General features: G+C 36.1%; 1 protein-coding gene across 2 annotated transcripts in view; it reads left to right on the top strand.

Annotated features, from left to right (window-relative positions):
* Window positions 1–13,559, top strand: part of CDH13 (cadherin 13) — a 509,494-nt gene that overhangs the window by 88,523 nt on the left and 407,412 nt on the right. For both annotated transcript variants that reach the window (XM_056360499.1, XM_056360498.1), the window contains exon 2: window positions 10,052–10,163. In XM_056360499.1, coding sequence (XP_056216474.1) covers window positions 10,052–10,163 — 112 coding nt within the window. The remainder of the gene's footprint in view (window positions 1–10,051; window positions 10,164–13,559) is intronic.

Genomic DNA, 13,559 nt, shown 5'->3' with positions numbered 1-13,559 from the left:
GAATTGAGTTCTAGGCTGAAATAATGTTAATTATACTATAGATCCTCTGTATTTCGCAGTCACTGTTGAAACAATTTAAAATTATACATATATTTAAATATATATGTGCGATATAAGAATACATATATATTAAATATATTTTTCTCCATTTCATTCAAGTATCTTTCTTCCCCTCTTGTAGTTATCTCCAAGTTGATCAGTTACTGTCTTTCTGTTAGCTCTGACAACTTCTTGCAGTAGTTGATCAACCATCAAGTTTTACTGGGGATAGTGGTGCTTTATTTTGACTGGCTTTCCTTCCTGGAATTTCTGTTCTGTGGGTTGTGAGACAAAGGTAGAATAGGTAATATGTCTAAGTGTACTGTGTAGGATAACGGCAATGCTAATGACCTCTGCCTCTACATCTAATAAACTTTAACTACCACCTTCTTTCTTTTTGGTGGGCTATGTATTTATTCAATACGCTGGTTTAAGGCTTTCCTCTACCCTGGGGGCAAAAGTTAGTTTATAGGTGAGCAAGATTCTGGTTTGTATTTTGTTTTGTACTTTGATTTCTAAGCTCATTTCCTTCTTCTATAGTTATATATTGTGTGCATGATGTAACTATTTTGTCCTATAGTTAACTAAAAAGGTATTTCTTAAACTTATTTTATATCCTGAAATTATTTATGTCCCTAAACTTTACCAAATGGAAAAAAAACTAGCATACACCTCTTTATTTCCTGCAGCTGTTAAATATGACATGTAGTACTGTATGCCACCAGCTTTCACTTACAGTGCTTTTTGGTCTGGTTTTGTGAGATTGTATAAACCTTATTCTCTTATTGCTTAACGATGTTTCTCATGATTCCCTCTTATAACACTTGGAACCACTGAGCAGTTTCACTTACAGTTGGTAGGCTGAGCTGTGTTGAGTTTATAGGAGTTTTGTGAAAGTGGGAAGCTGATGAGAAGACAAATGTGTTGTCATACTCATTGAAAGAAAGATTCAGATGACTGACAAGCCCTCTCCTTACCAAAAGAGAAACCACCTATGAGCTTATTTGTTTGTTTTTTAAATGGAAATCAATAGGAAGCTAGTCTTTAGAGCTATTTAACGCTATCGTACTACTATTGCCCAGTATGATTTGTAGTAAAGGAAAAATGTGTCATGTGCAGATAACTGTGCAAAAAATTGTCTATAGCTTGTTCTACAGAATATATGGCCCTTTTTCCTGTATAAGTCAAATAAAAGCATGTCAAAATAGGTAGACAGGGCTGCATTTGGCTTCTTGCCTTGTGGCAATTTCTCAAATTATATTATGAGTCTTCAGATGTTAGGCTGCTTGTAGTTTTGGTTTTTGGTGTCCGTCCCCCCCCCCGTCCCCTCCCCCCCCCCAATACCCTTGCTGGAATCAAGTGATTTACCTGAAAGTATCAATTTTTTTAAAAATCTTGCATTCGTGACTGTTTAGGAGAAGGTCAGAAAATGTTCAACAAATGTTTTCTTGAAACTGAAAACCAGACGTTTTCACTTGTCCTTATGCTTTTGAGATCTGGGCGTTGGTTCCCCTTTTTTTTAACATTTCAAGGTGATAGCACTGTGTATGTGTTTAATACTCAAATCCATGTTGTTCTTTGAAAGATTGTTTTCAGTGAGCTCATTTTCAGTTTTAGCTTACCAGCGCAAAAGACAGATGTTCAGTGCTTTATACTATAACTTTGTGGAACATAAAGAAAAAGATAGGTGGAAGGTTGCACTTTTTTTGATAATGATCATACTGTTGGGAAATTAAACATGTATCATATTCCTTATAGTTTCCAGCCATCCTATCAAAAAAACACTATCTGCTGTAAGAAATATGATCTTAATTTTTTCTCTAATGGCTTTTGCCACATCAGAGTTTTCTTGTGTGGAATAACGACTCTGCCCCTTGCAACTGCATGTGAAGGGTTATAAATATGGTTAAACAAATCTTAATTTATTTCCTGATTTTAAAACCAGAGATCCATATTTTCATTCATCTAAGCATTTAGTTGAGTCGTTACTGCTGGAAAATAGGATCAACCTGTTTATTGCATTAGGTGATAAATAACTAAAATGTTTGTTACAAGCAGATCTTTGAACAGGTACATTGTTGTAATGCAGTTTAGGTTTCAGTAATACCATACCTTGCAGTATAACCAGATCAGAACTCTGACTTTCAATGTTTCTTTTTTATGCCTCTTTCACTGGTACAGGAGTGCTATTGAATGGCTTATTTGCATTATTCTGTGCCCTGTAAAATGAATTTATTATGCAGCTTCTGTAAATAGGCTAACCAGTTGTAATCTCATTCCAGTGGTATATGGGTTTCAGCAAAATACGATTACTTTTTTTTTCATAATGTTTAAAAATAAACAAACAAACAAAAAAACCCAACCCTTGGAGACCAGACTGTCCTTTTCTCTGAGGAGCCTTATTTGTTAAATGATGTTAATAAACATGATGGGTAGGTATTTACTACTTAAATACATTTTATTAAACGTGAAAATCCTTGATGAACCAGGATGGTAGTTATTGCCTGGATTACAAAAACCTGAACGATGTTCAGATACTTCTGTGTAGATAAAAAGTTGATCCTGCGCTGTGAGCCATATGGGTACAAGCCATCTTGAGCCTGCAAACCATTATGTATTGGCAAATCCTGAGTATCAGCTAATAAGCTCTGTTGAGAGGGAAGGTTAAGCTTGGGCTTGGCACTGTAAAGATGTTTTCCACTTGTGAGCAGAGTTGGTTCCCATCTGGTCACAAAGGGCATAGATTTAACAATGCATGAGGGTATGCATCTGTGTTTGTATTTCATAAAGATTAATCCTGACCATTTGCAAAAGCTGCTTAACATTGTTGTAGCTAAATGGAGGCAGCATCTCTGTCCTTGTCAAATGTTTCAGCTCTTTGAGTGTTGGTTAATTTTAGAATAATTGCGATCCATCAGTATGACAAGACTTTAAAAAGGAAAAAGAGAATTTTAGGAAGCATTAGGCAACATATTTTGGGCTTAAAGAAATACTAATACCACTTACCAGACCCTGGAGAAAGGTAATCTGGAATTCTTTGTGTATTTTGCACATGTGCAAACTTAAGCAGACACAATGAAAGGTTACCAAGATGATCAAAGGAATTTATCCTGGTAGGAGGAGATTGAAAGAGCTTGGTTTGCCTAGTCTAATAAATTGAAGACTTAGAAAGGAGAAAGGTTAATTAAGTTATGAGGCAAGACTTGTACGAGAATAAATGGCTGTAAATTGACCACGAACAAATTTATTTTGAAAGCAACTAAAAGACCATCAGAATAAGGGTCTAGAATTGAGGAATGCAAGAATTGCTTATGATCAAGACCAAGTAATCCAGCAAGAAGATTGTACGTTGTCCCTGCTTGTGACACCAGAGGTGGTTCCTTCAGGCCCATGTAAGGCTTTTCTTGGTTCCCAGGTCAAGCGAACTCTAAGGTAGCACAAGTTCTGATGCATGGAAGATGTGTCAGTAAGGGTTTATTAAAAAACCCTTAATTTTAGAGTGCAGTTTCATGACAGCTTCACCAGATGGTGATGTGGACTGTGATGGTCACACACCCGACCATGCTTTTCCAGGTACATTATTCTGTGGGCACTGGCTTTCGCAGAGCTACCCGGTGACTTGATTGCAGAAGCAGCTGTGACTGGAAGAAAAACAAAGAGTAGTTGGTTTACGGGCAGGGCAGTGCCTGGGGAGAGAGGGATTATCACAACTCTGGTTTCAAATTGGGGTGCTGTGGAAGTGCTCTCATATTTTCTAGTACACCTCATATTATCCTTTACTCAAAGCAATGTGGACTCCGGAGTTAGTTTGGCTCAGAACAGCCCTTATCTTAACTAACTGATAGTACCTCTTCCCAAGATGTTGAATTTCAGAAGGAAAGTAGTTGTTTATTCAGACACAAGTGCTGGCAAACTGCTTCTTGAGTAACTTAAGTTTTCCAGTGTCATGGAAGATCCACACTTTTAACTGAATATGTGATAGAATTCCTATACTAAATGTACATCCACAAGGAATGTTCTCATAATAAAAAAGCTCCTGTGCTAGATAGAATCACAAAAAAGTTTGTAATTTTTTGTTTCCAGTTAACGGATGCCTACCGCAGTCACAATGCTTAGTGACAGGAGAACTGAATTCATTTGAGCCAATAAAATCATTCTAATTTGCATTTTCATAGCCCACTCTTCAGTACTCCAAGTGTGACTTTCACTTTTAGGACAGAGCTATGTGGTAAATGGATATATAGGCCCTTTAAAAGAATATTTATCATCCTTGAAGAATCTTAGTGCCAAATCTTAATAGCATTTCTAACAAAAATGACTGGAATTCACTATCAGATTTATAGGGAGAGCTGCAGAGATTGGGAATACTCTTTTTTTTTTTTCCTGAACTTCCTTCCTAATAATAAAAAAAAAGATGTTACAGCCTAAAACAGTGAAAAATTTCCCTCCAAAATTTTGAATAAAAAATCTCCAAATTGTAGTTCTCTAGAAATGAAATTAATGCAAAAGAATTGTGTGTTTTGTTTAATTTAGTTACTTTCAGAGATAAATAATTCAACGTACCTTTATGCAATGTTAAAATGCCTTTGTTATATTATACCCACCAGAGAATAAGTTATTCAGGCTTTTGAGTTGGGTTTTTTTTCTGTTCCAATTGATGTTAAAAAATACAAACAAGGAGAACTTCATGTCCAGTCTGTATGTTATTTGATGGAACAATTGCCTTAGGACCTGCTGACACGCTAATTGGAGTCCACATAATGCAGAATCAGAACCTTACTTAAAGTGGTGCTCTCTCCATTCTGTTTCAGTATCCCTCTGTTAATTTCATTTAACTCATTTAAATCTTAAGTAAAAACCCTTAAGATCAGCTAATAGGTCTTACTGACTTCAGTGAAGGCAAGATTTCATCATCTCTCTGCAAACTGCTGTGACTGTGCGTTGCACATTACTTGCTTTTCTTCTCTGGTGGCTTCCTCCCTACCCATTTCTGTGGGTCTAGTGTTGCAGCACCTGAAGACAGAAAAAGGTTTTAAAAGGTTTTAAGATTCAAAGATCTTGCTCTGCATGACAAAAATATTTTGGCATGTGCAACTTAATTCAGTGTCAGTGGTTCTCATTATTCTGATTACTTTTTTTCCTTCTCAGTTTTTAGGATTGCTGTATTTTATAAAAATATCTGAAGTTTTCGTATGCAAAAAAGCAAATTTCTAGGTTTTGTGTTTCCAGAGAAAAGCTCAGAAGCATAAATTTTCAATACTTGCTTCCAAGTGAATGAGTCACATGATTAAAAAAAAAAAATACCCAAAACCACACTTAAAAAAAAAAACAAACCACAAACCCATCAAAAAATCCCCAAAAGCCCATTTGCCCCCCAGAAATGCCGAACCAAACCCCTCGTTTCTTTGGAAGTGACTCATAATTTTTGTACTTTTAAGATTATTGCTATTAGAATTGAGTGTGGTTTCTATTTTAGCTCTTTTATGGGCTTTTATGTTGGTTTGTTTGCATTTCAAATTACTTTTCTGGAGTCAAAGATAGAATGTGGTCCTACAGAATATTGCTCTATGAAATGAGATTTGTTTGCGTTTATTGTGTGTAAAATTCATGTCTGGGCAGATGGTTTTCACAGGTGTCTGAGCCATTTACATCTCTAAATAAAGCCTTGCACAAGGATGAATTTCACACCATAAGAATGTGTGTGAAATGCAATTAATATTCTGAAGCTTGCATTTTTGTGCTAGTTGATGTCATACAGGTAGGGTTAATGAAGATATGAGTGTTTTACAGTAAAAAATGAGACAATTATTTTCCAGAGTGAGCATGTGACCAATCTAACCTGAATGGAGTTGCTTCATGTACTGAAACTTGGAGAGTCAACAAGGACATCAAGATTTTGAAATTCTTTAGAAGGTGATTTCAGAGACTAACTTTCCGTCACCAGTAGAGGAGGTAGAAGAACCCTGGCTTTTGAGATCTGGTAATACCCAAAAGTACTTTAACATCAGAGGCTTTAGTAATTTCCTCTGCAGTATGGTATAAAATTGCTGTCCTCTTTTGCTTTTCAATTCACATTCTATCTGAGCAGCTTTCAGTGCAAATGCTGAGGTCAGTCAAGGTCACCAGCATGTGTGTGCTGTTTTATTAACTAAAAAAAAAAGGTGTTTCATAGGATTGATACCTCATCAGTAGTTTAGTCCTAGCCCAGTGACCAAACTTTCACAGGAGCCATCTGAACTGGTGACATTTCCTTATAGTGACTGGTAATAAATTCAGAAAGACAAATTGTCAGGATATTAAAAATGAGTCTTCGCTCTGTACATTTCTGCAAAGCAGTAGGTTATGAAAAATTTTGATTCTGCATGTCAGTGAATATAGGATCTGTAGGTCTGAGGAGTCATGACTCTCTGGTTTGCTTTTCAAACTTCTACCCCTTTAGATTTTCATGAGCAAAAGATGTTTGCTGTGTAGTTGTCATTCATTTGAGAATGTGGCTTTTTAATTAGTAGTGGCTGAAGGATCCTTTTATACTAATTGCTCAGTACTTACCTGACTATATATGAGAACAATATTTATGTATTCTGAATTCTACATATATGACATTTCAACATTATTTTTAGTGTCTTTACCTGAAGTCTTTCTTTAGACAGCTATCAGCCCATAACACCTTTTATTATACCCCAAAATATTAAAACCTACGTGGTGCTTAAATTCAGTATGTATTCTGCTTTCAAGAACATTCTCTTTGCCTTCAACGTATACCTGCTTAGTTTATGTTTTTTCAAGGTATTTTTAAAGACTTCTTTTCCCAAACTGAAGAACCTCAACAGAACTTATTTTAATGAGATAGACATTTAGTTCAACAGAAGAAGTTTCTTCATGAGAAAAAATAATTATCTTTTAAAAGCACAATTATTCTTTTAATTTGTTAAAAACTCTCAGTGTGGTGACAAATTTAACATTTCGTCTGACATGTTGAGAAGAAGAAAGTGCCTGGAATTGCACAAGTAGAATAAAATGTTCCATTTCACAGCAAGGCCAAGCCTGAGTCTTGTAATTATTTCAAAGGGAGTAAAGGTCATTTTCTATTTGCTACATCTGTATTGTGCGAGGCTTCTGTATCAGGCTTACAGAAGTTAACTCATGACCTATTTAGATTGCCCAGATTTCAAAGTCAACTTATACTGTCACAAATCTGATAAAGTAGACTTATTCCTTTCTCTGAGGATCTAGATGCTGTCCAAAGCAGGCTCTTTATTTATTGCTTGTACTATAGTTTGTAAAACAAGAGTTTCAACTTTAAGATGGCAGTAGGTGGGAGATCAGAACATGATTTGCCTCTTACTAGCTATGTTAATAATGCGGGGGAAGAGTTGTTTGTAGTTAATTTTCAGTATGCATTGCTTGGGCTATTTTTCTGTTGTGAACTTATATAACTGCTTGGGTTGTTGCTTGCGTCTTGGAATCGGAAGAATTTTCCTTCTGCTGTGACTGCGGGTTTTTTTGCATAGTTATTCAGTAACACCATGAGTCAGAAAGGCAGGTATTTTAAAAATGCACCTGTGCACACAGAAAATGTGTGCAGAAAATGCACGCATGCCTGCTTTTCTGCGCACGTGACCATTTAAATGCATATAAGTCTATTTTCTTTTTATAATTGGTAATCAAGTTATATGCACAGTTTTGAGGGCAGGCTCCAAATATGTCAGTACGCATTTGCAGATGTCTCATTCTGGAAGACTGAAGGGGACAGATCCAATTCTCAACACCCCGTAGAGTCCAGCATCTGCAATGAAATCAATGTAGCAATGTTGATAATTGAATGAAGGATTAGGCACTCTGTTTTTAAGCCTTTGTAAGACAGGAGGTGGTTATGTGGATATATAGAAGTGAATAGTAGTCAAGTGTATTCCACCTTGCTTGATGTATTGCTTCAAGTTTTTCTCTTCTTTCTTGGTTAATCCTTCAAAGGCACAAACAGAGCAGATCAGGATGGAAGGCAAAGGCGTCCATCTGCTGCGTTTGACTACCACCAGCTTAATTGTCATGAAATATTCTGGCTGTTTCTCACAGCCTGCTAGCACTTCTAGCCAAGCTTTTATAGCAAATGTCAGTGACATGAAACAAATGATCCAGCAGTTGGTTTCAATAAGAATTAACCAGGCTAGGTGGGGGTGTTGCTGTCTTTGGTTTTTACAAATGGGTTCACATAAAACTTCATAGCGAGCGTGAAGTGAAAACTTACAGTGAGAGTCAAACACTGGAACAGGCTTCTCAGGGACACGGTGGAATCACCATCCCTGGAAGTTTTTGAGAAATGCCTAATGTGTTGCTTTGAGGCATGGTTTAGTGGTGGGTTTGGTAGTCCTAGGTTAACAGTTGGACTTGATGATCTTAAGGGTCTTTTCTAACCTAAATTTTATGATTCGGTAAGTGTGTGAAGGGAGAGAGCAGATATGTGTTGCTCTGTTTAGCGAATGGACTGTGAGTGCTGGTTAAGAGGGAAACATGCCAATGTTAAGGTTTTGTAGGACATCTCTCTAGGATCAGGATCAACATACCTAGATGATAATGTGGTGGAGATAAAATTTAGAAATGTCTGAGATGCTGCTATTGGGTTGTGAGAAGTGAGAGTGCGTGCAGTTGAGAATGTCACCTGAGCTGGTGAAGGAGAAGGGAGAGGGGAGAAATTGTTCTTGCTTTACAACTGAAGAGCTTTATTTGCAAAATTTTAATCATGTGTTGAGGATGTCTTGAGTAAATAGTCATTTGTGCGGGGCCACTTGAGTTTTAGAATTAATATCATTCAGAATCACTGTGTCTGACCGTTTTCTTCTTAGTCATTGTGTGCCCCCTCAACCTATTTTTTTCTTCGGCCATCCAACAAGCAGCAGATTGGCCATAATACCGTTGAGATCAGAGTACTAGCCAAAAGTCAGGTTTTGAAAAACACCCTTGGAGGTTCTGAAGCAGAAAGTACTTTTGGAAATACAATTACACATAAATAGGTTGAAAAAAATAGCTTTTCCTAGTTTTGAACTTGCCTCCTTTTGCCTCTCTCTTTAACCTTTTAAACTTTTTAGTATTTTTCTTTTTTGCTGCCTCTTTCTTGAACATCCTTACCCCCATGCTCTCATTTAAAAGCTGCCAAGAAAAATAGCCTTTCAGATTTTTGTCTCTATTCAGGGACAGAACACAAAACCTCAGAGACTGAGATTAGCATTGTACCTATTTCCAACCAATTTTATTTTGCTTTTAAGCTTACTCTTGCTAAGGTGTTCATGTGGTGGCAGGCATCTTTGACCATGTACTAACAGTGACACAAACTGTACTCAACTCTAACCTTCAGATCCACCTCCGCTATAACGCACACATTTCATTTTCAGCCTTCCCTTGGTGTAAATGAGCTTTTTATTACAGGGGAAACAGACAAACTGTGGCTCAGATGGGGGGCTGGGGGGGATACGGAAAGCAACACTTCACATTTGTTAGCAAAGAAGTTCTTTTTAAAGGAAACTTTTCTTTTTCCTGTGAAACTTCATCCTTGTATAAAGAATTCCTTCTGTAACTTGGTGATCAACTTTCTGTAACTAGGTCTTAAAAAACTAACTTATCAATTATTTAAATAAACTTAAATGTGCTAAATTTAAGCACGTATTTAAGCCTAACTGTATTCACCTGTGATTTTTAGAAGCAACGTTACATCCTACGTTTTCAAAAAGACTGATAATATCCTTTATTGGCAGTCTGAACTGAACCTAACCTTGAAAGTTGTTACTATTTTGTAATTTCCATGCCAGCCCACATATATAAAAGCAAAAACCTTACATAAAAAAATGTTTAGCAAGATTTTAAGGGGAAGCGTGATGTGATGGATATTTTGTTTTATGAGTGTGGAGCCTAATGTTTTGTTTTATGAGCACTGAGCCTAAACCTAGTATCATTCCCAGAAGCCGACTGGTGGATGAATGAGTGGATGTTAAAAGTCCATTTCCTTTTTTTTTCTCCTCAGGTTCTGCTGCTTGCCTGTGCAGAAGACTTAGAATGTGTCCCTGGATTCCAGCGAAAGATTTTTTATATTGAACAGCCATTTGAATTCACAGAGGACCAGCCAGTTCTGAACCGTATGTTATTTTCATGTATTATTATTGTGCAAAAATCAGAATTGTTTGTGTATTCATATTGCTCCTGCCATTTATCAGAAAACTTTTTTTTTGTACAGAGGATTTTCAATATTTGATTTTGTCTGGATTCCCCTGCATTAATCCCATATCTCTACAGACATTACTCTGTTCCATGTATTAGACAAGACAAAATACTATCTATAATAATTTATGACAATATGAATATTGAAAAAACTTAAAATCACCCTCTATTTTAGAAAGTAAATTTACTTTGTTTTTTCTGTCTTTCCTATAATCTTGGAAATCAGGGCTTTGCTATCAGCATTTCACTATTACTTTATCTCTGCAACTCAGATTTAGAAATTTATATCTTAAAAGTTTCCTTCAAAGCTGGTGCATGTCCAATTCTTTACACCAAATTCTTTAAACCAAAGGAGATTTAACTGTCTTTCAGTCCCGGTGTTAGTTCATTCAAATTTGTGAGCAAGTGTTAAAACTTGTTCGTTCAGGTCTGTGGCTTTGGGCCTTCAGGTCTGTCAGACTAAGATAGTACCTTACCTAATGGCCAATGATTTTTGAAGACAAAGATACTGAGTGCTGCAATTCTTCAAAACTTCCAAACATGCCATGACTTCTGCATATAATACATATTAACAAAAATTTCTCTATCATGCTTGGTTTCTTGCTGTTAGGCCAAGAATTTTTATAGTTGCACAGCACCTACACTACTACATACAGTATCTAGATCCTACAATGTGGTGATACATAGTAATAGGTTGGTGAAATCAAGAAATGCAGAACAGTATTACTCATTAAATGCTTACATTTCTCTGTTCCCTCCAGATATTACTGCTACGTATTGATATATTTTTGCTGTTATGTATGTTTGGATGAAATTGTAATCTATGCGTGCTCGTTTTAAAATAGCACTAACTTTTCAAAATGTAATGTTGGAATTAGTTGCCAGAGTCTGTTGAAATTACTTTAAGTCACTCGGCCTTTAACAGGTGTTAAAATAAACCTTTAGGATAACATTTTTAGTCTAAGCATTTTGTTAAGTTACTTATTCAGCGCTGATTTTTCAGAGAAAATTTGGATGATAAGTAGTAATGCTGTTCAGAGATGTGAGATTGTTACTCAGTTTAGAAGAGAGATTTCAAACTTTTAATTTCTTTAGGCATTTTTTTTTAAAATTCTTATTTTAAAAAGTTGATAAATATATCATTCCTACATGTTTAAAAGTAGGAATTCTTAGGTTCTGGGAAATACAGTAGATTTAATAAGCACGCGATGTTGAAGACTTATGTAAAGAAAAGTAATATTAGATGTTAGTTTTAAGTTGAATAAAATAACCTTTGTAGTATTCTTTGGCTGCTTCAGAACTTTGAGGCTGTAGTCTGTCTGGCCAGATGTCCTGATTTGTGCTTGTCCTCCCAGACACCAAAATGATGAGTTGGTCAAGCCAAAGTTGACTGGGCTGCTTTGTGGTCACCTACCAAATTGCACTGGTGTGAAACTAGCACAATAATTAAGACGTTGTCATTAATAAGACTTCATCATTAATGGGGGAAGGGGGGGAGAGGTTGGGGAGAAAGGAGCATGAGATTTAGAAATGCCTGGAAACAATCTTCAAAATTAAATTATTTTGATAAGCAGACACTAAATTGGCCTAATATGTAATGTTCAACAAAGGCAGCCTGTCAATGTGTGATTCTAGTTAATTCAATCACTCAAACACGATGTCCTTCATGCAGCAGCATTAAACCTCTGCACAGTTTCTTCATTTTAGCTGTCAACAGAATTAATATTTTTAATTGTTTGTTTTAATATGCTTTGTATGCTCTTGCATTTTTTTATACCTACTACCAAAGAGTGGTGTAATTTAGCAGTTGTGTTGCAACGTGAGGCTTACCAGGGCTATGTAAATTAATAAGGCAAATATGCAAAGTAGGCCTATAGCAGTGATTATGTTTGTAGTCCTCCATTCTTTTCTGAAGTGTAATAGAAGGGAGGTTTTTTATTTGTCAGTTTAAACAAGGACTTACTGTATATGTCTTTGCTAGTATCTCCCTTGTGATTAGATATAGGTTATGGCTGCTGCTTGTGTATTTATTACTTCTACATACAGCAATGTTAAATATATCCTACATCTACTAATGGGAAGAAGGAAGAGAAGTGCGAATTGAGGGTACAGAATTTTATGTTATTTCTTATTCTGATTTGTACCAATTCATATCAAATCCTACTTATAAGCTGGCTGTAACAGTTACATCAGTTGTGTATGTATACCCTCCTTCCCGTTAGTTTCAGTGGGATTCTGTTGCTATTTCTTAGCTTTTATCACATTGTGCTCAGGCTGAACTGCTGGGATTTTTTTATTTACCATTGTGTCTCACTTAACTGCAATCTCTAGACTTGGGCTACTTTATTTTCCTAATTCTGTAATTTATTCTCCCTGATTTTGAGGGGTGGTTTTTTTTTTTTTTTTCCTCATCAGACCTCTATCTCCTTATAACTTCTTTTCAATGATTTAAACAAAATCAGGCATTGCCATCCTATTTTTGGTCTGACCAGTTCTTTTCCCTGAGTGCCATTTTCTTAAACCAGATGTTTTCTTGTTGTAGTGGGAGAGGTTTCAGAGCCACTTTCTGAAATACTAGAGGGTCTGTCCACAGAACTGTTGCTTTAACAAGCAATTGCATTACTGGATTTTTCTTCCTCAGGTTGGTTTTTTTTATTATTTATTATATACCTAGGACTACCTTCCACAATCAAACAGAGAAGATAATAAAGTGGTAGTTGACAGCATTTAATTACAGGTTTTACACCTTTCTGAAATATTTGTGGCCATGAAATGCTTCCCCATCAGAAAGCTTGTCTTTGGCAAGGCTGACAGGTCACTGGTAGTGACAGTGCTCTGTCATGCCAGGCTGATAGAAAGTTCCTAATCAGACTCATCAAATGTGGAAATGTAATTGTGTTACATTAATCATGTTTATATTTAACATACACAAGTCTTGGCTTTTGGGGGTATTTTTAATTGACAATTAATCAAATAGTGCACTTGAAAAATTGAGGCAATTAACATAAAGGCGTTAGGTGACGTGTTGTGCATACTAAACTGGAGAATACATTGCGAGTGATTTAAATGTCAAAACAAAGGAAGTTTTGACCCTTACTTGAAAAGCTTTAATTTGGATGTTAATTAATGGCTGACCTCTTCTGTCTCTTGCGTGATAGATTGCATGTTTCAGAGCTTCGGCTGCTTCAACATTGGGGCTTTGTCTATCCGCATTTGGGTACTTTTTTTATTCTGTGGATTTTAACACAGAATTTTCTATTCAACCATATTGAAAACCTTTGTTCAATCACATGATGGGAAATGTATCAGTCTGC

The sequence above is a fragment of the Falco biarmicus genome, chromosome 15 (assembly GCF_023638135.1).
Source record: "Falco biarmicus isolate bFalBia1 chromosome 15, bFalBia1.pri, whole genome shotgun sequence".
NCBI lineage: Eukaryota > Metazoa > Chordata > Aves > Falconiformes > Falconidae > Falco > Falco biarmicus.
This window is presented reverse-complemented; position numbering and strand designations above follow the sequence as displayed.